Source organism: Adelges cooleyi, unplaced genomic scaffold (genome assembly GCF_023614345.1).
Source record: "Adelges cooleyi isolate 19-005CV unplaced genomic scaffold, UGA_ACOO_1.1 ACOO_flye_CR_arks_rails_tigmint_CR_PRNA_33, whole genome shotgun sequence".
NCBI classification, from domain to species: domain Eukaryota; kingdom Metazoa; phylum Arthropoda; class Insecta; order Hemiptera; family Adelgidae; genus Adelges; species Adelges cooleyi.
In genome coordinates, this window is record NW_026096002.1 from 210,352 (window position 1) to 233,265 (window position 22,914).

General features: G+C 32.5%; 1 protein-coding gene across 1 annotated transcript; it reads left to right on the forward strand.

Annotated features, from left to right (window-relative positions):
* Positions 1 to 13,074: 13,074 nt before the first annotated feature.
* Positions 13,075 to 16,758, forward strand: LOC126839983 (uncharacterized). Its single transcript, XM_050575457.1, has 2 exons — positions 13,075 to 13,085; positions 15,633 to 16,758. Exon 2 carries the CDS (start codon positions 15,892 to 15,894, stop codon positions 16,756 to 16,758), a length of 867 nt encoding a protein of 288 aa, XP_050431414.1. The 5' UTR covers positions 13,075 to 13,085; positions 15,633 to 15,891.
* The last annotated feature ends 6,156 nt before the right edge of the window (positions 16,759 to 22,914 follow it).

The window sequence follows — 22,914 nt, forward strand, 5'->3', positions numbered from 1 at the left end:
TTTAGTCGTATCAGACGCATAGTATAACAGTAGTAATAATAATGGTAACAACAGTAAAACATAAATAAATAACATTTAATGCCACGTTAATTCCTTACCTTGTGTCTTTTTGGATGGGGTACAAGTGTGGGAGCAAGCTGTGCATGTGATGATGTGTTGGATTGTCTGTTCTACTCTGCAAAGGCACAAGGTGTCTGCGCTATCTAGCAGCCCCCGTTTTATTAGGTTATCTTTCGTGCGTCCTATTCCTGTCCTAAGTCTGTTGAGTGTGCACCAAACCGGCCTTGTTTTGTATGGTTCATACATTTTTTCCTGGACTTAAGACGAGAGAGTTGTGGAGTTATACCGTACATAGGATTTCGTGGGTCTGATGTTATTTTCATTCTTTCCCCGTCTGCGTGCGTGGACCTTCTTATTGATTCTTCGGGAATAGCTTCTCTATTCCCGAAAGTATGTATAGTTGTTCAACCGGTGTATTTTTCAAGCAACCGGTTATGAGTCGGCATGACTTGTTAAGTACAACATCGACATTTTTAGTATGTGATGCCCCATACCTACCCCATACTGGACTAGCATATTCTCCCGCTGAAAAGCATAAGGCTAACGCCGTAGTTCTTAAGACGTGAGGATTACAACCCTATGTGGAGCCACTGAGCTTCGGCAATATGCCATTTCTTGTCATTGTTTTATGCTTGGTGTTTTCGCAGTGAAATCTGTAGGTGAGAGATTGGTCTAGCTTTACTCCGAGATATTTTGGATGTTGTGTGACAGTTATTTTCATCATATCCCAGTAGACAATAAAACTACGGTAGGCTCATCAAATCCTCAGGTGGAAAGCACAGACTTATGTTTTACTTGGGTTGGGTTTTAGGTAATTGTGTCTATAATATTTCCCAAGAACGTCCAAAGTAGCCGATAATTTTCGTCTACATGTTCAAATTGTTCGTGTTGTACTACAATTGCTGTATCGTCTGCGTAAATACAGTGTTTTACGTCAATATCTACTAACGACTCCCCGGCTATCGGTCGGCGGCAGTCATCCGTTTATCAAAACCAATAATCGCCAAAAGACCGCACCGCTATTAAAAATACAACAAAGCCGAACCATATTATCACTTCGATAAATGGCTAAGGCAACACTACTAATACAGCTACAAACGCATACAACGCGCTCAACATGTACTCTATCTCGTCTCCAGATTACAGTAACATTTCATCTGAACATTCCTTCTAAAAGCCTAAAAATACAATCAAACGCACCTCCGCAAGAAACTCAACATAAGACTCCCCTGAGAAAAAAAACAAAACAAATTTTTTGCACCAACAAATAGGTACTTAATTTTAGTTATAGACGAAACGCCAGTAAATAAAAACTTAAATCCTGAACAAAATAAAACTTAAGCGAACCCTCTTCCTCCACCAATATTCGTCACCGGTGTTTTAGACTTTGTCACACTAAGACTCCCTCCTAACTACTGTACTCAACAAATTAATTTTTCAAAATGACAAATAATTCTCCATCATCAAAATCACTACTCATACGTCTCCGGAATGCCAACGGTATAAAAAACTATCTAGCTGAACTACAACACACTCATACAGAACCACCGTTAAAAACATTAACCCCTTCACTAATAAATGGAAAAATAAACTGGTCACCATTCCAAACAAATCTTATTAAAAAAATAATCAAAATACCCGCCTAAAATCACCAATGAGTTAGACAATGCCGTACTAACATTTACAAAAATTACTCAAAATACAGCCTGGTGCTTGTCCACACCAAAACAACCTAATCCTAATGTGACGCAAAACCTAATCCCAACACATATAAGGAAATTAATCGAGCAAAAAAGAAAAGCTAGAGCCATGTGGCAAATAACCAAATAACCCTCAAATAAAAATAAATACAATTTTTTTTTAAGAGGCATTGAATGTATATTGTACGTCGTACATTTTCTCTTGTTTTTACATGTTTTTATATCAACTACGTATATATGTACATAATGTATATGAATATATGTACATACAACTACACTTTGAAGTGAAGCTAGAATTTATACAAGTAGCCAATATGAATCTAGTTTAGTACTATAAACGTATAAACGAAACCTAAACGTTTAGCTAAACAATTACACTTTATAATTTACCACGTGACAAACGTAAGAAGAACAAAGAACACGCTACACTGCCATACATGTGAACACGAATTAACAAAGACACACACTACGACCAAATGATAGCTGACTAGAGACTTGGGCATCAACAGCGCCCTGTACCGGCTGTAGTGCGACGAAGTTCATTAATCCCCACCTGGCTCATACATTTTGAGAAAATTTCAATTTCCAGATTTTCCCTTTACTTACACTATAAGACCCACCTTTGTGCCAAATTTACGTTTCTACTTTATACGGGAAGTGTCTTATAATTTTGATGATGAGTGAGTCAGTGAGTCAGTAACAAAAATGCAAATTTTAAAATCCTCCCATCTTAAAACGGCTAAAATTAAGGCCTCAATTTTAGACAGTGGACTGCCGTGCTCTTAAATTAATTAGTGTTTTGTATAAATTTATTTACCTACTAAAAAAAATATATTAAAAGTAGTAAAATAGTAATTATATTTAAGTATACATAATAATTAGCTGTCATTTTTAAGTAAGTCTACTATTTCTAAATTTACCATTCAGAAGGAAAAATAAATCAATTGAATCAGATGGTATATCTTTTGTAAAAATAGGCGAATTGACTCCAAATTAGTATAAAATATTGTTTAATCAATATGTTTTCCAATTTATTAAACTGGCTCCAAGTCTTCCGTAACTAACTATAGACCCGTTTCCAAGTTATCATCTCTCCCTAAGTTATTTGAAAAACTACTTGAACCACCACTATCACGTTCAATAAACAACTTACTTTCAGTTATTCAACACGGGTTTAGATCAGGTATGTGTACAGAAACAAATCTTTTATGTTTCAACAACGACTTATTGGCATCTGTAGAAGCTGGCCTCCAAGTCGATGTTATTTACACTGACGTAAAGCATTTTATTCTGTAGATCATGAAATGTTAATTTTTAAATTAAACTCAATTGGCATAATCGGTAACCTTTTAAACTGGATCAAATCATATTTAACTAACCGCTACCAACAAGTATTAGTTAACGAGTACTTATCTAAATTCTTTGTGACTTCTGAAATACCTCAAGGAGATCAACTATCCCCTGCATTATTCTTACTATTGCTGATTGATAAAGATAATTGCTTTACTAAATTTAAACTTTTTGCAGATGATCTTAAATATATTATACTATTTCCTGCCTTAATGAGTGCTCCATATTACAAGATGAATTGAACACATTTTTAAAATGCTGTACTTTAAATGGTCTTAGTCTAAACGTTTCAAAGTGCTCTAAAATCTCTTTTTTCGGTAATAAAAATAAAATCGCATTTGATTACTCCATAGGAAAAATACACCTGCTCGTGCTTGATACCATACGAGACCTTGGGGTAACTTTTCATTCTTATCTTCTTTTCACACCTCATATAGAATTTATAATCCTAAAGGCAACAAAAACATTGGGTTTTCTATTTAGATCAACCGAATCTTTCCATTTTTTTCTCTATTTCTCTTTTCTCGATTTTTTCTCTAATAGTCTACCAGAGCTGAAGCATTATTATTCAATTTTCATTTTCTATCTCTATAGTATTATTATACTGTTCATTACTTGTATTTTTATATCTTACACATTTGATCATACTAATATAATTTACTAATTATGTACCTGTACTTGAGCCTTCCTGGCGCTAATTCAATAAATAAACAAATAAATAAACATTGATATACCGAAATAAATATCACAAACCTATTTATACATATTTTTTTTTTTTTTAAAGTTTTAGGGATTTAGATCTGATAGTAAGATCTAATGTAGAACTAGAATGGACTATAACACAAACATTTTTCTAGTAGTAAATTTGAATAGTAGTCAATTTCTAGGTTGCTATGTGTGCCTGAATCAATTGTCGATAGGTAATGAAAATTTTAAATGTAATTATAGATGTGATTTATGGGTGACTATGGCAATACATATTTATAGACAGACGGCCAACTATAGTTATGTCTAAAAAGTCATTTTTAAGCACACAATTATTATTAAATACAATGATTTTATTGGAATTTGTATTTTTTCTGTGAACGCTGGACTTCTTTTACTTACTCTTTTACTACTTACTTACTACTACTTACTACTACTAGATTCCACTGTACTGTTTTGAACCTACTATCCACAGATTCGCTCTCAAGCGTTTATTGAAAAACGATTTTATCCCTTAAAATTATAATGTTGACATACATACCACTAGACCAGTACCCGTCAGTATACCCAAACACACTGTACTGACTTTTTAATTATTATTTATGTTGTTTTTTTGCTGTTTATTGGTTATGTACTAATGGCAAGTGTAAAAACTACAATTATGCAGGTATAAAAATGAAAAAGTTTAATGGTTTGAGATAATACTATAGGCATATCAATAACATTAAAAACCGGGATACCATCAATGGGGAATATAATAATATAAGAAAAAAGAAAGTTCAACACTACAACAAATATTCTTGAACGTAAACTTTGAAAGCCTCCCATATAAGAAACGATCGGTGTGTCAATCTGTTGACTAACAAGACATTGTCGGATAAATATATAGGTATGTTGAACATTATTGTATGGAGTTGTTTTAAAAATTTAAATATAGGTTTTTGATCAATTTGAACGTCAACAGATCGACATACCGATGTTTCGTGTATAAGACTGCTTATATAGTTTCGCAATAGAAATATTATACATAAAACGAATAGTAAATGTACAAAGTACAAGAATTGTTTAAATGTCAGCGGACGAAAAAATTGCTAAAATATGAAATTTTTCTTTTTCTTGTTGACTTGAAATTGTATTTACAATCTAAACGCGTTATGTACACTGACAAAACATACTGAAGCTATACACATGACGTGAATGGCGACGAAGGAAAGACATTTACCGATCCATCAAATGAACTAATAACACGTATACGTTTCCATCGACTTACTCTACGGATGTCACTTACAGCTCAAAACAACATTATACCTACCTAACAGTATAGCTTACCTGTTTAGTTTGTCTTTCACAAAAGTCTAGCACTACTCGAAATATACTCCATCTGTATACTATAATCCGACCAATATGATTCAACCGCATTTGTTCGTGTATTTGTTTTTTTCTGCTTGCACTTTTTTGATGTGCTCGGCCGGTAATCCTGGATCATGGTCAGACACAGACAACGTGTCCCAATTTAACAATATGTTAAATGCGAGCGGGTGGCAGAAATTGTTCACAAGTACCTTAGATGAAGAATTGAAAGCAATCAACGAAGAAGAAATGGACGTGTCTGAGCTATTGAATAAAGGAGCGGACGGCAATATTGTTACTCCGGCAAATAACATCGATAAATTTCTAAAATGTACGGCCACGGTAAACTGCTTTTACGGCGAAAACCTAAAATTCATAAACAATTTATTCATTGAAATAATCGTGGGCAAGTGCATGAGCCAGAATTCGGACGCATTAAAGTTGTATTGCATGGACCGGTATTGGCAGACATTTGACGAAAATAGGTCACTGCTTATAAAAATGCTAAAAGTTCTGAAATTTTTCCACAAAGCTTCAAAAGGCTTACACACAACAATTGTCATTAACACCTTGGAATATTTAATACCGTTCTACGACCGTCAGAAGTACACCAAATCAAAATACTTGGACGAAACTGGTACGATCATGATAGATAATTTAAAAAAAGATAATCGCTTTTTCCTAGACAAGATGAATTGCGCAAACAAAATACTGCAGCGCTTTCTCGTGGACCGTTGTTTGTTGGGCGAAGACAAAATATCCGATATCATTACAAATGTCAAAGCATCATTGGATGCTATTTTGCCAAATCAACGTATCAACTTTTTATTTACATTTTATGCTAAAATATTAATTGAAAATAAGAAATCGTTCTTAACCGACCTAGGGATTGTTGAAGAGTAAGTAAGAGTTTAATACCGTTTTGTATATTTTAACTTTCATTAATCAAAACCTCTTGTTTTAAATTATACGTTGTTGTTTTTGAGTGAAATAATTTTTAAATGTTTATTCTGTTTGACACATGTTTGCTATTCGTAATATAACTAAGTATCTGAAATTTCTAAATTTTTTTTTTGTAAGTAAGTTTCCTTTATTTTGTGTTATTTGATAAGGTTTGATCGACTTCTTTTGAGCTGGCAACTTCTGAGATGACGTTTAATATTGAGTTTGCTTTACATGACTCCACTACTGTTGTCATTCAGGTCTACTGCCGGTTCTTCTTTTTTTTAAAATATCATGACTAAAACTGTGTTCTTGATACATTTACGTGTAAACTAGTAAGATACAATCATCTAGAGAAATATTAATAATGATAAAAACATATAATATTTTCAAAAAAGTTAAATTATAAAAAAAATTGTAAAACTATTCGATACCGATTGTGGTATCTGGTGACATAAAACGAAAATGCAAGTACTCTTACATATATTAATAAAAAACTTTTGCATAATCAAAAAAGCTTTAAAAGCATACAAAAAAAAAACAACACTTTGAAATATGCTTTTTTATTATTTAAAAAAATAACACTACCCAAAATATGTTTCAATACGTTTCCGTGTAAACTAGTAAAATTACAATCATCTAGTGAAGTTATAATAATCATAAGGACATATAATATTTTCAAAAAGGTTAAATTATAAGAAAAAAATGGTTAAACTATTGTGGTATCTGGTTAGTGGTCCGAGACCAATAAATGCAGCAATATGGATAAAAAAAATTAATACAAAAACAAACATTTTCTTTTTTATAATAATTATTGTTGAATTAACTTACATAATAAGTATTGACTATCATTTCTTTTTTAATATGTGGTACATACTATATTTATCCAAGACATACTTATTACTATATTTTTAGTTATGTACTTATGGCAAGAGTAAAACCTACAATTTAGCAAGATTCAAAATGAAAAAGTTTAATGCTTTAAGATAATATCAAACGATCAATCTATAATGGTGTTTACAACAATTATACTATGCAGTTGTTTTAAGATTTAATTTTAAGTTGTTGATCAATTTGAATGTCAGCAGATCGACTAACCGATCATTTCGCATTTTCATTTATGCTATACAAAGAGTAGAAATTGAGTTACACACAAAACAATATGGAAATACTTCATCGTGACACTTCATAATTGTTTTGTCGAATATAATATCTATAATTATTGTTAATTATACAAATGAAGAATAACAAAAAAAAATTAAAATATCGCCAAGCGATTTATTAATGGTAATTTTTTTTTTCTATTGATTAAATTTGATTTACAATCCATACACATTTGGCACAATAAGTAACCTTGAAGAAGCTATAAAAATAAAGTGAACGTAGGAGGAGGGACGACAACCGATCCCCCAAATGAACTTGTGACACGTAATCAGTCTTTCATCGACTTAATCTACGGTAGGAGTTAGAACTGCCATCTTAATTTGCGTTATACATATACAATTATCACTATAGTATACCTTTTTAATGGGCCTTTTAAAAATGTCACCATATGAATAATTGCTAAAAAATTAATTTTTATTATTAACTTAAAATTTTTTTTTACAATTTGACTTTTTTGTTAAAAATTTAATTGTGTACGACCAATCTTTCTTAATTAAACTAGGGTTTAATAAGGAACGATTAATAGTTTAAGATCATTATGTACATTTTTACTGTAATTTATTATGAGCTACTGTTTAAGATTCTTCGTTTTTGTTGTGTTATGATTGTAACGATTTCTACATTTGTATTCTGTTTGACACATGTTTGTTTTTCGTAATATAACGAAGTATCTGAAATTTTAAACATTTTGTTTCAGTAAGTAGTTTTTCTTCTTTGTGTTTTATTTGATACGGACGTTGCTTAATCGGCATTACCTGTGTTGACAACCTTAATGGTGTAACGCCAAAATGGTGACATGACTAATGCAAAAAGAAATGTATTGTACGGTAGGTGGCTTGAGACCAATGATTGCAGCAATATGAATAAAAATTAAATGTACTATAAAAACAATCATTTTACTTTTTTAATATTAATTATTTAATTAGTTTACATAATAAGTATTAACTACAATTTATTTTTAACACAGTAAAAGTGTAACGTGAATATGCATAGTTATATTATTCAATAGTAGTATTCGACCAGTAATATTTTGAGCTTCGATGGTAATGCATTTGCAATGATGTGTTATTATTTTTTAATTTGTGTCTAACCCACTATAGATTCTAAGCCGCTGAACCGATTTCTTCATGTAGCAACTCTATAGATCAGGAATCGTACCTTAGAGATACTTTATTAGGCCAACATTTTAAAAAGGCATCCCTCTCCATTTAAATCGAAAAAAAACATAAAAAAATGTACATATTTTTCACCTTGAAATTCGATGCTCTATAACTTTTGAAAAAAATATTCGAATTAGTTCCCATTATATATGAAATTTTTTTTTTTTTTGTTCTATCGACAAACGTTGACAAACCAAAAGAAATATCACAAACCCTTTCCCCTATAAGGGATAAACATTTTTTCTTTATTACACTTCTTAGGGAAGTTTTAGGGAGTTAGATCTGATAGTTAAATCGAACGGAGAACTAGAATGAAACCATAACGCATACAAATTTTCTCAAAAGTCTGGAGTCAAACTTTTTTTTTTAATAAGGAAAACCCCTAAAACTAAGAGAAATTGAACTTTGAAAATTTCTAGGTTGCCATACATTTGAGTGAATTAACAGTCAACAGGTGATAAAAATATTTCCGTTACATTGTTAATTATTATGATATATGGATAACAATGTCAACATATTTTTATAGACAGAAGGTCACCATATTGTATCCGCACTAGTGTTGTTTAACATACAAATTGGCAGATACATAGATAAGTGTGTTGAAAATTGTTGTATGGAGTTGTTTTAAAAATGTTAGTATAGATTTTAGATCAATTTGGACGTCAACAGGTTGACAAACCGAACGTTGCGTTTATGAGAGGCTTATACAATTTGGAAATAGAATGATTACAAATTAAAAATTACATATAAAACGAATAAAAAATAGTTCATTGTGACACTGTTTTTCTGAACACATTTTATTTAATATTTATTATTATTATTTATTATAAAAATACAACAACGCTCAAATGTCACCAAATGAATAATTGCTAAAAAATTAATTTGTATTATTAACTTACAATTTTTGTTTACAATCCAAACACATTTTGTACACAGAGTCAATTTAATGAAGTACACATTCCATGAAGAATACATGACGTGTATTTCAGAGGAGGGATATGCACCGATCCTCCAATTTAACTTGTCCCACGTATACAGTTTTCCATCAATTAAATCCATCGTAGAAGTGCCTTCTATATTTGCGTTATACGAATACAATTATTACTATAAAATACCCGTTTAATTAGTTTTCTAGAAACGTGTAGCATAACTCGAAATAAAACAATAAACTATAGTCCGACCATAATGACTCGACCACTTTTGCAAGTATATTTATTGTTTTCTCATTACGCTTTCCTGATGTGCTCGGCCGGTAACCCTGGATCATATTCAGACGGAGACAACGTGTCAAAATTAAACGATATATTGAAGGCAAGTGGGTGGAAGCAACTGGTAACAAAAGCCCTAGATCGACAATTAAAATCAATCAAAGGCGGACTATTGGACGTGTCAGATGTATTGGATAAAGGGGCGGACGGCAATATTGTTACCCCGGTTAACTACACCGACAAATTGCTAAAATCATCGACCACAGTAAGCTGCATTTACAGTGAAAGCCTTAAATTCATAAACGATATGTTTATTAAAATAATCGCGGGCAAGTGCATGAGTCTGGGTTCGAGCACATCAATGTTGGATTGCATGGAACGGTTTTGGAAGACAATGGTCATAAGTAAGTCACTGATCGAAAAAATGCTAAAAGTCCTGAATTTTTTCCACAATGCTTCCAAAAACATGGGCACAACAACAGTCATTGACACCATGGAATCCTTACTACCGCACTACGACCGTCAGAAATACATAAAATCAAACTATTTGGACGTTAACGGTACAGTTAAGATGGATGATTTTAAGAGGGATTGCGAATATCTCCTAGACAAGATGAATTGCGCAAACAACATACTGTGGAACTTTCTCGTGGCCCGTTGTTTGCCGGCTTGCAAGTACGAAAAAGAAAAATCCCCAAACATTATAGTTATCGAAGAAGCAATGGGCAATCTTACGTCACCTCAGGGTATCCATGCAGTAATTGACTGTTATGTTGACAATTTAATTCAATGTGAGGAATCGATTTTGACTAAAGTAGGTTTCGATAAGGAACAGTAACCCTTAACGTTGTTATGTATATTTTTACTGTCATTAATTAAAAGCTCCTGTTTTACATTATTTTTTTTTTTTTGTGGTTGTATAAAAAGATTTATACATTTTTATTCTTTTTGACACATGTTTGATTTTCGTAATATAACTAAGTATCTGGAATTTCTAAAAAAATTTTTAGTAAGTAAGTTTCCTTCATTTTGTGTTATTTGATAAGGAAGTTGTTTTATCGACTTCTTTGTTGCTAGTACTCTTAAAGTATGTAAAATTTCTAAATGTTTAGCTTCGATGCGAAGCTGAGTTTGAATTGGTTTTACCGTGAAGTGGGCTTTTTGCGACTTTATATTTATTGTAACTTTTTTAATACTTATACAATTCCTTTGAGTAGCAACTCTTTAAATCACAGTTGGTACTTTGAGGGATTGTTCAAATTGAAAAAGTCTACAAAGTTCTTCCCAGTTGAAATTTCAAAAAATAGAAATAAAAACAAGACGAGTTTAATAGTTTCAATTTTTACTGGCTATAATTTTGAGAAAAAGAGTCGGATCAAGTTGAAAGTTATAAGGAATATTTATTTGGTATGCCCCTCAAACTTCAGAAGTCTCAAATTTAAATTATACCCATTTCCTATCCCCCTAAGAGGGATGAAAATTTTTGTATTTTTTTACGGTAATTTTAGAACCTTTAAGTTGAAAATTTGTTAGTGTCAATAATTAAAACTCATTAAAAAAATGCTATTAGTTCTGAATTTTTTCCACAAAGCTGCCAAAGGCGTTGGCACGACAATTGTCATTGACACTTTGGAAAGCCTATTACCACACTACGACCGTCAAAAATACACCAAATCAAATTTCGTGGACGAAAATGGTACGGTCAAGATGCATAATTTTAAGAAGGATTACGAATATCTCCTAGACAAAGTGAATTGCGCAAACAAATTACTGTGGGACTTTCTCGTGGCCCGTTGTTTGCCGACTTGCATGAGCGGAAACCAAAAATCAGACAACATCCTAAAAATTGAAGCAGAAATAAGCAATCTTACGTTACATCAAGGTATCGATAAAGTATTTGACTTTTTTGTTAACAATTTACTTGTGTACGACAATTCTTTCTTGATTAAACTAGGATTCAATAAAGAACGATTAATAGTTTAAGATCATTATGAACATTTTCAATGTAGTCTATTATAAGCTACTGTTTTAGATTCTTCGTTTTTGTTGTTATAAGAAACGATTCCTAAATTTTTTTTCTGCTTGACACATGTTTGTTTTTGTACACTACAAATAAGTATCTGAAAAGACTACAATTTTTTTTAGTAAATATATTTTTCTTATTCGTGTGCTATTTGATACGGTCGTTGCTTAAATTGTTTTATGTTAGCAACCATTTGATGGTATAACGTTTATTTTTGAGTAGTTGAAAATAACTGTACTACTGTTGTTGTTCCGATCTACTGCCAGATATTTCGCAAGCAAAGCAACTCACTCCTTCCCTGCCTTTGACGCCTTTCCATCATACTGATGTACTCACAGACTGTAAGCGTTTATGCCTTGAACCACATATGAAATGTATTTTCATAGCTTTTTTTTTTCGTTTTTTTTCTGCCTTACAGAAAAAACATTAAATCATGGATATGTTAGCTCATATAATTTTCTCTTATCACTAATCTCTAATCTCTTATCTTTTATAAATAATCTTAAAGTGCAAGTGTAACGCCAAAATGGTGACATGACAAATGCATAAATATATTAATTCAGCAGTAATTATCGACCAGTAATATTTTTAGCTTCTATGCAGAGCTGAGTAGGTAATCAACAAATTTAACCATGGATTTGTTATAGTAATACGATCCGTATAACCATCATGTTTTTTTTTTATGAGGTACAATTATATGTATACCGAAAATTCAAGTACAACGTTTTTTGGACACAAAAAAATGTAAATAGGTACGACATCTAGATCGGACCACACGCACAAATTTTACTCTTTGTAAACTCGTCTACAAGAGCATTGACCGATTACTTGGACTAGGAACTTGGCCGCTCTCCTAAACTCTAGCAGGTTGGCCTGAGCATCCCCTTGGATCAGACTCTTATGAGCCATTGCTTTGTCCGTTGTGTCCTTGACGATCACCTTACTTTAGTTCATCTTTTGATTTTGGTCCACCTTGGCTGGCTCCATAAACTAGCAGAGTTCGCTCATTATCTTGCGATAAGTGTTGGCCCTCATGGTCTTTGACTTCTTATTAACTACTATTAAGTCCATCGGAGAAGATGAGGAGTTCCGTTCATCAGTCTCCTCGCTTCCTCTTGGCGGTAACATAGCTTCTTTCGACAGACATTACACCGGCAGCCATATCACGTTACATTTAATAATTATTATTGTTCTTTATTATGGAAATACGACAAAGTTTAAATGTTACCAATCGAAATAATTGCTAACAAAATTGAAATTATTTTTTTATTATTAATTTAAAAATCGTATTTACAATCCATACATATTTTGCACATTAGGTAACCTTGATGAAGCTATACACATGAAGTGAATGGCGGAGGAGGGAAGATATGCGCCAAATAAAATTGTAACACGTATACGGAGTTTCATCGACTTAATCTAGGTTAGAAGTTAGAACTGCCATTTATATTTGCTTTACACAAAAACAAGTATCACTGTTTTCGTAGGCGGCCTAACGGTGAACATAGAGTTAAATAAAGTGATACTTACTGCTTTAAGCAACATTACACCTATCTAACAGTATAGTATACCTTTTTAGTTGGCTTTTGAAAACGTCTTGCACAACGCGAATTATAACTATAAACTATAGTCCGATCAATATGATTCAACCGCTTTTTTTCGTGTATTCGTTGTTTTCCGTTTGCATTTTTCTGATGTGCTCGGCAGGTAAACCTGTATCATGGTCACACTCAGACCACGTTTCAACATTAAACAATTTATTGAAGGCGGAGGGATGGAGGGTACTGGTAACGAATACCCAAGATCAAGAACTAAAATCAACCAACGGCGAATTAATGGACATGTCAGATCTATTGAAAGAAGAAACGGACGGCAATATTGTTTCCCTGGCAAACTACACCGACAAGTTACTAAAATCTTCGACTGCTGTAAACTGCTTTTACGGCGAAAATCTAAAGTTCATGAACGATATATTTACTGAAGTAATCGGAGAGTATTGCATTAGCATGGATTCGGACTCACTTAAGTTGGATTGCATGGAACGGTTTTGGGAAACCATGGACATACATAAGTCATGGATCGAAAAAATGCTAGAAGTTCTGAAATTTTTCCACGATGCTTCCAAAAGCATAGGCACAACAACACCCATTAACGCTTTGGAATTCTTACTACCGCACTACAACCGTGAGAAATACATCAAATCAAATTACTTGGACAATAATGATACAGTCAAGATAGATGATTTTAGAAGGGACTACTACATTTTCCTAGACCATATACGATGCGCAAACAGAATATTGCTGGAATTTCTCACGGCCCGTTGTTTGCCGGCTTTCAACGCCGAAAGAGAAAAATCCGAAGACGCCATAGATTTAGAAAGAATGGCCGATCATGCGTCAAACCAGGATATCGATAGTGTATTTATCTTTTATATTGAAAATTTACTTGTGTACGAGAAATCTTTCTCGACTAAACTAGGGTTCGATAAGGAACAATTAATAGTTTGATGTAGTTATGTACATTTTCAATGTAATTTATTAAGAGCTACTGTTTTAGACTATACGTTTTTATTGTACATGAACGCAAAAAAATTACATAATAATTATAACAGAAAAAACTTAGTTATTTTATCTGCTCTACGACGAAAACATTTAATAATGGATATCTTATCTCTTATCACTAACCTCTAATCTCTTATTTTTTATAAATAATCTTTTATCTCCTGTCTCTAACTGAGAGTTAAAGTGTAACGCAAAAATGGTGACATGACAAATGCAACATGAAATTTCTTGTATGTTAAATGTATTACAAAAACCATAGTTTTCTTTTTTTATAATAATTATTATTTTATTAGTTTACATAGCAAGTATAAACGACCATTTTATTTTTAACACTGTAAAAGTGTAACGAGAAAATGAATAAGTATATTATTGACCAGTATTATTCAGAGCTTCGACGCAGAGCTGAAAAGGTAATTTATTTACAATAATGTGTGTTTATATTTGTAAGCGGACCTACGATATCTTTTAAATTGCTTTGAACCAATTTTTTCATGTAGCAAATTTATATAACAGAACTTGTATCTGATAGGTACTTTATAAGGCCTAACATTATAAAAACACAACTCTTCCCAGTTCCCTATCAAAATCGAGAAAAAAACCCAAAAAATTATATTTTTTTTAACTTACGATGATCTATAACTTATTTAGAAATAGTCAAATCACTTCAAAATTTGTGTGGAATATTCCATAACCATAGTACTACCGATAACAAACCATAAAAATGTCATATCATCTATTTCCTCTAGAATGGATATAATTTTTTCTTTACTTCACTTCTTCGAGGAAAGTTTTAGGGATTTAGGTCTGATAAATTGATTGAAGGTAGATCTAGAATGGAAATATAACACTTACAAGACTCGTCCTCTACAACAGATATTCTTGAACGTATTCCTTGTAGAGCCTCTTTTACACGAAACGATCGGTTTGTCAATCTAGTGTTTAACATGAGATTGACAGATAGGTGTGTTGCAAAGAGTTGTTTTAAAAATTTTAACTTAAGTTTTTGATCACGTTACATTCATCATGTATTATTTTTCTTAATTATAGAAATACTACAAAGTTTAACTGTTACTAAACGAAATAATTGCTAATAAACTTGAAATATTTTCTTTAATTTTTAACTTTATTTACAAGTATACAGAACTTACACCAACTTAACCTACAGTACATTTAGAACTACCATTGCTATACATTTGTGATATACGAATACAATTCTTAATATTTTATCGGGTGGCATAACGGTCAACGTAGAGTTTAATAGAGTAAAATTGAAAATTGAAAATTACACATGAAACCAATAGAAAATACTAAAGTACAAAGTACAAAAAATGTTAAAATGTCAGCGAACGAAAATATTGCCAAAATATGAATTTTTTCTTTTTCTTATTGACTTGATATTGTATTTACAGTCTATACGCGTTATATACACTGACAAACAATATTGACGCTATACCCATGACGTGAAAGGCGAAGAAGGGAAGACGTCCACCGATCCATCAAATGCACTAGTAACACGTATAGGTTTCCATCGAATTGCTCTACGGTTGATACTTACTGCTCAAAACAACATCATACCCACCTTACAGTATAGTATACCTGTTTACAGTCGGTTTTACAGAACAGTCTGGCACGAATTGAAATATAACTATAAACTTTAGTCCGACCAATATGATTCAACCGCTTTTGTTCGTGTATTCGTTGTTGTCCGTTTGCATTTTTCTGATGTGCTCGGCAGGTAAACCTGTATCATGGTCACACGCAGACAACGTGTCAACATTAAACAATATCTTGCAGGCGAAGGGGTGGAAGGTACTGGTAGCAGAAGCCCTAGATCAAGAATTAAAATCAATCGACGGCAAAGTAATGGACCTGTCAGATCTATTGAATAAAGAAACGGACGGCAATATAGTCACCCCGGCAAACTACACCGACAAATTACTAAAATCTTCGACCGCGGTAAACTGCTTTTACTGCGAAAAACTAAAGTTCATGAATGATATATTTATTGAAGTGATCGGGGTGCATTGCATGAGCCTGGATTCGGACTCACTTAAGTTGGATTGCATGGAACGGTTTTGGGAAACAATGGACATACATAAGTCATGGATCGAAAAAATGCTAGTAGTCCTGAATTTTTTCCACGATGCTTCCAAAAACATGGGCACAACAACACCCATTAACGCTTTGGAATTCTTACTACCGCACTACGACCGTCAGAAATACACTAAATCAAATTACTTGGACGATAATGATACGGTCAAGATAGATAATTTCAGGAGGGTTTACGGCTATTTCCAAGACCATTTACAATGCGCAAACCAAATACTGCAGGACTTTCTTACGGCTCGTTGCTTACCATCATTCAACGACCAAAACGAAAAATCCAAATACGCCATAGATTTAGAAGAAATGACCTATCATGCGACACATCAGGATATCGATAAGGTATTTCGCTTTTATGTTAAATGTTTATATGTGTACGAGAAAACTTTTTCGACTAATTTAGGGTTCGTTAAGGAACTATTATTAGTTTAAGATTACTGTGTACATTTTTACTGTCATTTATTAAGAGCTACTGTTTTAAAGTCTTCGTTTTTATTTTGTAAGAACGCTTAAAATTACATAGTATAATATAATTATAACAGAAAAAACGTAGTTATTTTGTCTGCTCCATGGAAAAATATTTAATCATGGATACCTTATCTATTACCATTTGCTCCTATCACTGATCTCTTATCTAACTGAAAGTATATGTGTAACGCGAAAATGGTGACATGATTTAAACATGTATTGTATGGTACAAAAACAATATTATTTATTTAGTTTTAACTACCATTTTTTTTTATAACACAATAAAAGTGTAACCTGAAAATGCATAAATATATTATTCAAGAGTAATTATTGACCAGTAATATTCTAAGCTTATATTTTTTTTATAATGTTAATTATCATATATGGGTAACAATAGCAATACATTTTTATAGACAGACGATCAACTCTAGTCATGTCCTTAACCTTAGCACTAAAAAATAACGTTTAAGCCCACAATTGTTATTATGTACAATATTTTTATTGATATTTTAATTTATAAACAATGGTCTTATTTCGATTCTCGTTTACTACTACTTACTACTACTCTTCACCTACGAATAATACTTTCTAATACTTTCTTACCGTACTTGGTTTAGACGGTATTTGTTTAAACCTACTATCCACAAATTCGCGTAGAAGCGTTTATTAAAAAGATATTTTCTCTCTTTCAGCTATAATATTATATTATAATATATTTCATATTTTATTTTTATTGTTGAGTTTTAGAAATAATAAAGTAAAATTACAAGTAACCTTTTTATTTTTTATTGATGTACATTTTGTACATTAGGCAAACATGTTCAAGTTATACACATGACGTAAACGGCGAAGGAACAAAATCATCCACCGAATAAATTTGTAACACGTGCACAATACGGTAGAACACACATATGTCGTTTATATTTGTTTTATGCCAAACATTTATTATTATTCTCGTAGGTGGCCTAACGTTGAACGTATAGTTAAAAAAAGTAAAATTAATATTCACGGATGACACTTGCAGCTCAAAAAAACATTGTACCTACCTAACGGTACAGTAGACAGTATAACAGTATAGTTAAGTTGGTTTTTCTGAAAAGTCTAGCACTACTCGAAATATATATATATATATATACTATAGTTTGACGAATATGATTCAACCGCTTTTGTTCGTGTATTCGTTGTTGTCCGTTTGCCCATTTATGATGTGCTCGGCCGGTAATTCTGGTTCATGGTCAGACGCAGAGAACGCGTTAGAATTAAACAATATATTGATGGCCAAGGGGTGGAAGGTACTGGTAGACCTAGCCCTGGACCGAGAATTAAAATCAATCGACGGCAAAGTAATGGATGTCTCAGATCTATTGACCAAAGGGGCGGACGGCAATATTGTCACCCCGGCAAACTACACCGAGAAATTACTGAAAACTTTGACCACGGTAAACTGCTTTTACAGCGAAAACCTAAAATTCATGAACGATATTTTCATTGAAGTAATCGGGGGGCATTGCATGAGCCTGGGTTCGAGCGCATCAATGTTGGATTGCATGGAAAGGTTTTGGGAAACAGTGGATGTAAACAAGTCACTGGTCGAAAAAATGCTATTAGTTTTGAATTTTTTCCACGATGCTTCCAAAAGCATAGGCACAGCAACGCTCATTAACGCCTTGGAATTCTTACTACCGCACTACGACCGTGAGAAATACATCAAATCAAAATACTTGGACGATACCGGTACAGTCAAGATAGATAATTTTAAAAGGGATTACTACTTTTTCCTAAACCAAATACAATGCGCAAACAAATTACTGATGAACTTTCTCGTGGCCCGTTGTTTGCCGGCTTTCAGCGCTGAAAACGAGAAATCCAAACACGCCATGGATTTAGAAGAAATGGTTGATCATGCATCACATCAGGATATCGATTGGGTATTTTACTTCTATAGCGGAAATTTACGTAGGTTCGAGAAATCTCTCTCGACCAAACTAGGTTTCAATAAGATACAATTAATTGCCTAAGATCGTCATGTGCATTTTTACTGTCATTTATAAATAGCTACTGTTTGAGATTATAAGCTTTTGTTGTTGTATGAAACGATTTGTTAATTTTTATTCTTTTTGAAGCATGTTAGCTTTTCGTTAAATAAATAATTTTTTTTTCTGAATTGATTAAAATGGAAGTTGTCATTTTTTGAGTTCGCAACCATTTGATGCGGTATGACGTTTGTCATCGAGTGGCTCTAAATGGAACTACTGTTGTTTGTGCTTTGAACGACGAAGGACACCTAACCTATAAGGAATTATTATCAATGAAAGGTAAATTTAGAACGGAACTATAACAAAAACGATTTCCTCAAAAATCTGTAGTAAAACTTTGTTTTAATAAGGAAACCCCCCCAAAAAAAGGGAAAACTACAATTTGACAATTAGGCAATTTCTAGGTAGCTATATGTGAGTGAATAAACAGTCAATTGGTAATGAAAATATTTTTTTCATATTGTTAATTGTCCACCCTATTCGTGTCCAACTGAGCACTAAAAAAAAAATGTTTATTATAACAATAATAAAATGCAATTATTACAACATACAATATTTTTATTGATATTTTTTTTTTTTGTAAACATTGCACTTATTTCCTTACACGATTTTTGATCAATTTGGACGTCAACAGATCGACAAACCGAAAGTTTCACGTCTGAGAGATTTACAGTTTGGCAATAGAAAAATGACAAATTGAGAGTTACACATAAAACGAATACATAATACTTCATCGTGACGCTTGGTTTGCAAAACATATTTTAATTAATATTTTAATTTTTTTCATTATACTCGTAGAAATAAAGAAATACAAAAACAGTTGTCAGCAGACGAAAAAATTGCGAAAATATGAACCTTTTTTTATTTCTTATACCTTACTCAGTCTTGCAACACAAGGACTATTCAAGAATTTCAATCTATCAGCCTTCGTGTACAATAACCCCGCTGTACTGTATTTTTTATTATATTTATAATTTGTTTTGCTGTTTAATGGATATGTACAAATGGCATGTGTAAAAACTACAAATAGGCAGGATTCAATATGAAAAAGTTTAATGACCTGAGACATTGTTATAGGTATAATAATAATAGATTTAAAAACAAGGAGAACACCAATGAGAATATAATATATAATAATATTAAAAACGAGAGTTTAACACTACAACAGTTATTCAAAACGATCGGTTTGTCAATCTATTGATATACATAAAAATTAGCAGATAAATAAACAGGTGTGTTGATAATTTTTGTACGGAGTTGTTTTAAATATTTTTATTTTTGATCATGTTTCATTTAATATTTTTTATTTATATTCATTATAGAAATACGACAAAGTGACAAATGTCACCAAACGAAAAAATTGCTAAGCAATTTTTTTTTATTACAAATCTACATTTTATTTTCAATCCATGTACATTGTGTGCACTAATTAAACTTGATGCAGCAATATGCATGACGTAAATGACGGAGGAAGCAAGACATCCACCAAATGAATTTGTGACACGTATACAGAGTTTCCCACCGACTTATTCTACGGTAGAAGTTAGCACTGTCATGTATATTTGCGTTATACGAATACAGTACTACTATTTCCCCAGATGGCTTAACGGTGAACGTATCGTTAAATAAAGTAAAATAAAAAGTCACGGACGACACTTACTGTTCAAAAACAATATTATACTTATCTAACTGTATAGTATACCTGTTTAGTTGATTTCTAAGACACTATAGACCGACCAATATGATTCAACCGCTATTGTTCGCGTATTCGTTGTTTTCCGTTTGCACTTTTCTGATGTGCTCGGCCGAGAATCCTAGATCATGGTCCGACGCAGACAACGTGTCGACATTGAACAATATATTAAAGGCGAAGTGGTGGAAGATGCTGGTAGCAGAAGCCCTAGATCGAGAATTAAAATCAATCGACGGCAAAGTGATGGACGTGTCAGATCTATTGAATAAAGGGGCAGACGGCAATATTGTTACCCCGGCAAACTACACCGACAAATTGCTAAAATCTTCGACCGCGGTAAACTGCTTTTACAGCGAAAACCTAAAATTCATGAACGATTTATCAGTTGAAGTAATCGGGGGGCATTGCATGAGCATGGGTTCGAACGCATCAATGTTGGCTTGCATGGAACGGCTGTGGGAAACAATGGACGTATATAAGTCATGGATCGAAAAAATGCTAGTAGCTCTGAATTTTTTCCACAAAGCTTCCAAAGCCACGGGCACAACAACAGTGATTGACGCCATGGAATTCTTACTACCTCACTACGACCGTCAGCAATACATCAAATCAAATTACTTGGACGGTAATGGTATGGTCAAGATAGATAATTTAAGGATGGGTTACGACTATTTCGTGGAACAAATAAAATGCGCAGATAAAATATTGCAGGACTTTCTAATGGCCCGTTGCTTGCCGGCTTTCAACGCCGAAAACGAAAAATCCGAATACGCCATAGATTTAGAAGAAATGGTATACCGTGCGTCTCACCACGGTATCGATAGAGTATTTCGCTTTTATGTTGAAAATTTACTTGTGTACGAGAAATCTTTCTCGAGAAAACTAGGGTTGGATAAGGAACAATTAATAGTTTAAGATCATTATGTACATTTTTACTGTCGTTTTTAAAGAGCATCTGTTTGAGACTATAAGCTGTTGTTGTTGTATGAAATGATTTCTAAACTTTTGTTTTGTGCGACGCTTTAATAAATAATATGTTTCTAAAATAATTAAAAATTGTTTTTTATTTAATAACAGAAAAAAACCTAGTTATTTTGTCTGCTCTACGGAAAAACATTTAATCGAGGATTTCTTATTTCTTATCATTTTCTTTTATCACTGAGACTAACCGAAAGTAAATGTGTAACGCGAAAACAGTGACACGGCTAACGCAACATGAAATTTCTTGTATGGTTAATGAGTTACAAAAACAATAGTTTCCAATCGGTTTTAGATCTAGAATAGAATTATAACACATTAAAATTTCGTCAAAATTCTGTTGTCAAACTTTTTTTTTATTTAGGAAAATCACCAAAAAATGGGCTATTACACTTTAACAACAGTTATAACGTGTGAGTGAATCGCTAGTGACAATATTTTTATTATATTGTTAATAACGATACATGGGTAACAATGTCAATACATTATTATAGACAGACTGTCAACCCTAAGTCGGGTCTACTAAAGTTTTTTGGTTAGCGCTAAAAAATAATTTTTAAACACACGATTTTTATTTTATACAATGTTACATTATGAGATAAATAGATAGGTATGTTAAAAATTACTGTAAGCATCTGTTTTAAACATTTTATTATAGAATATGACAAAGTTTAAATGTCACCGAACGAAATAATTGCTAAAAAAAATTTTTATTATTTATTCTAAATTTTATTTACAATCCATACACAATTTGTGCACAAAGCAAACTTGATGAAACTATATACATGCTATAAGCGGCGGAGGAAGCAAGCCATCAACCGATCTACCAAATAAACTTTTAACACGTATACAGAGTTTTCCACCGACCTAATCTACGGTAGAAGTTAGAACTGCCATCTATATTTGTGATTTACGTATACCACTATTTCTATTTTCTGAGATGGGTTAACGGTGAACGTAACGTTAAAAAAAAGTAAAATAAAATAAATATTCGCGGCCAACACTATTCAAAACAACATTGGTTTCGCAATAGAAATATTACAAAGTACAAAAAATGTTAAAATGTCAGCGAACGAAAAAATTGGTAAAATGTGAATTTTATTTTTTTCTTATTGGCTTAATACTGTATTTACAAATTATACGCGTTATGTACACTGACAAAACATACTGAAGCTATACACATGACATGAATGGCGACGAAGGGAAGACATTTACCGATCCATCAAATGAACTAAAAACACGTATACGTTTCCATCGACTTACTCTACGGATAAGGTACTTACTGCTCAAAACAACATCATACCCACCTTACAGTATAGTATACCTGTTTAGTTTGTCTTTCACAAAAGTCTTGCACAACTTGAATTATAACTATAAGCTATAAGCCGAGCGATATGATTCAACCGCTTTGGT

What these genes read in the sequence shown, in the direction of transcription:
- LOC126839983 (XM_050575457.1), top strand. Translation starts at nt 15,892, where the DNA reads ATGATTCAACCGCTTTTGTTCGTGTATTCGTTGTTGTCCGTTTGCATT.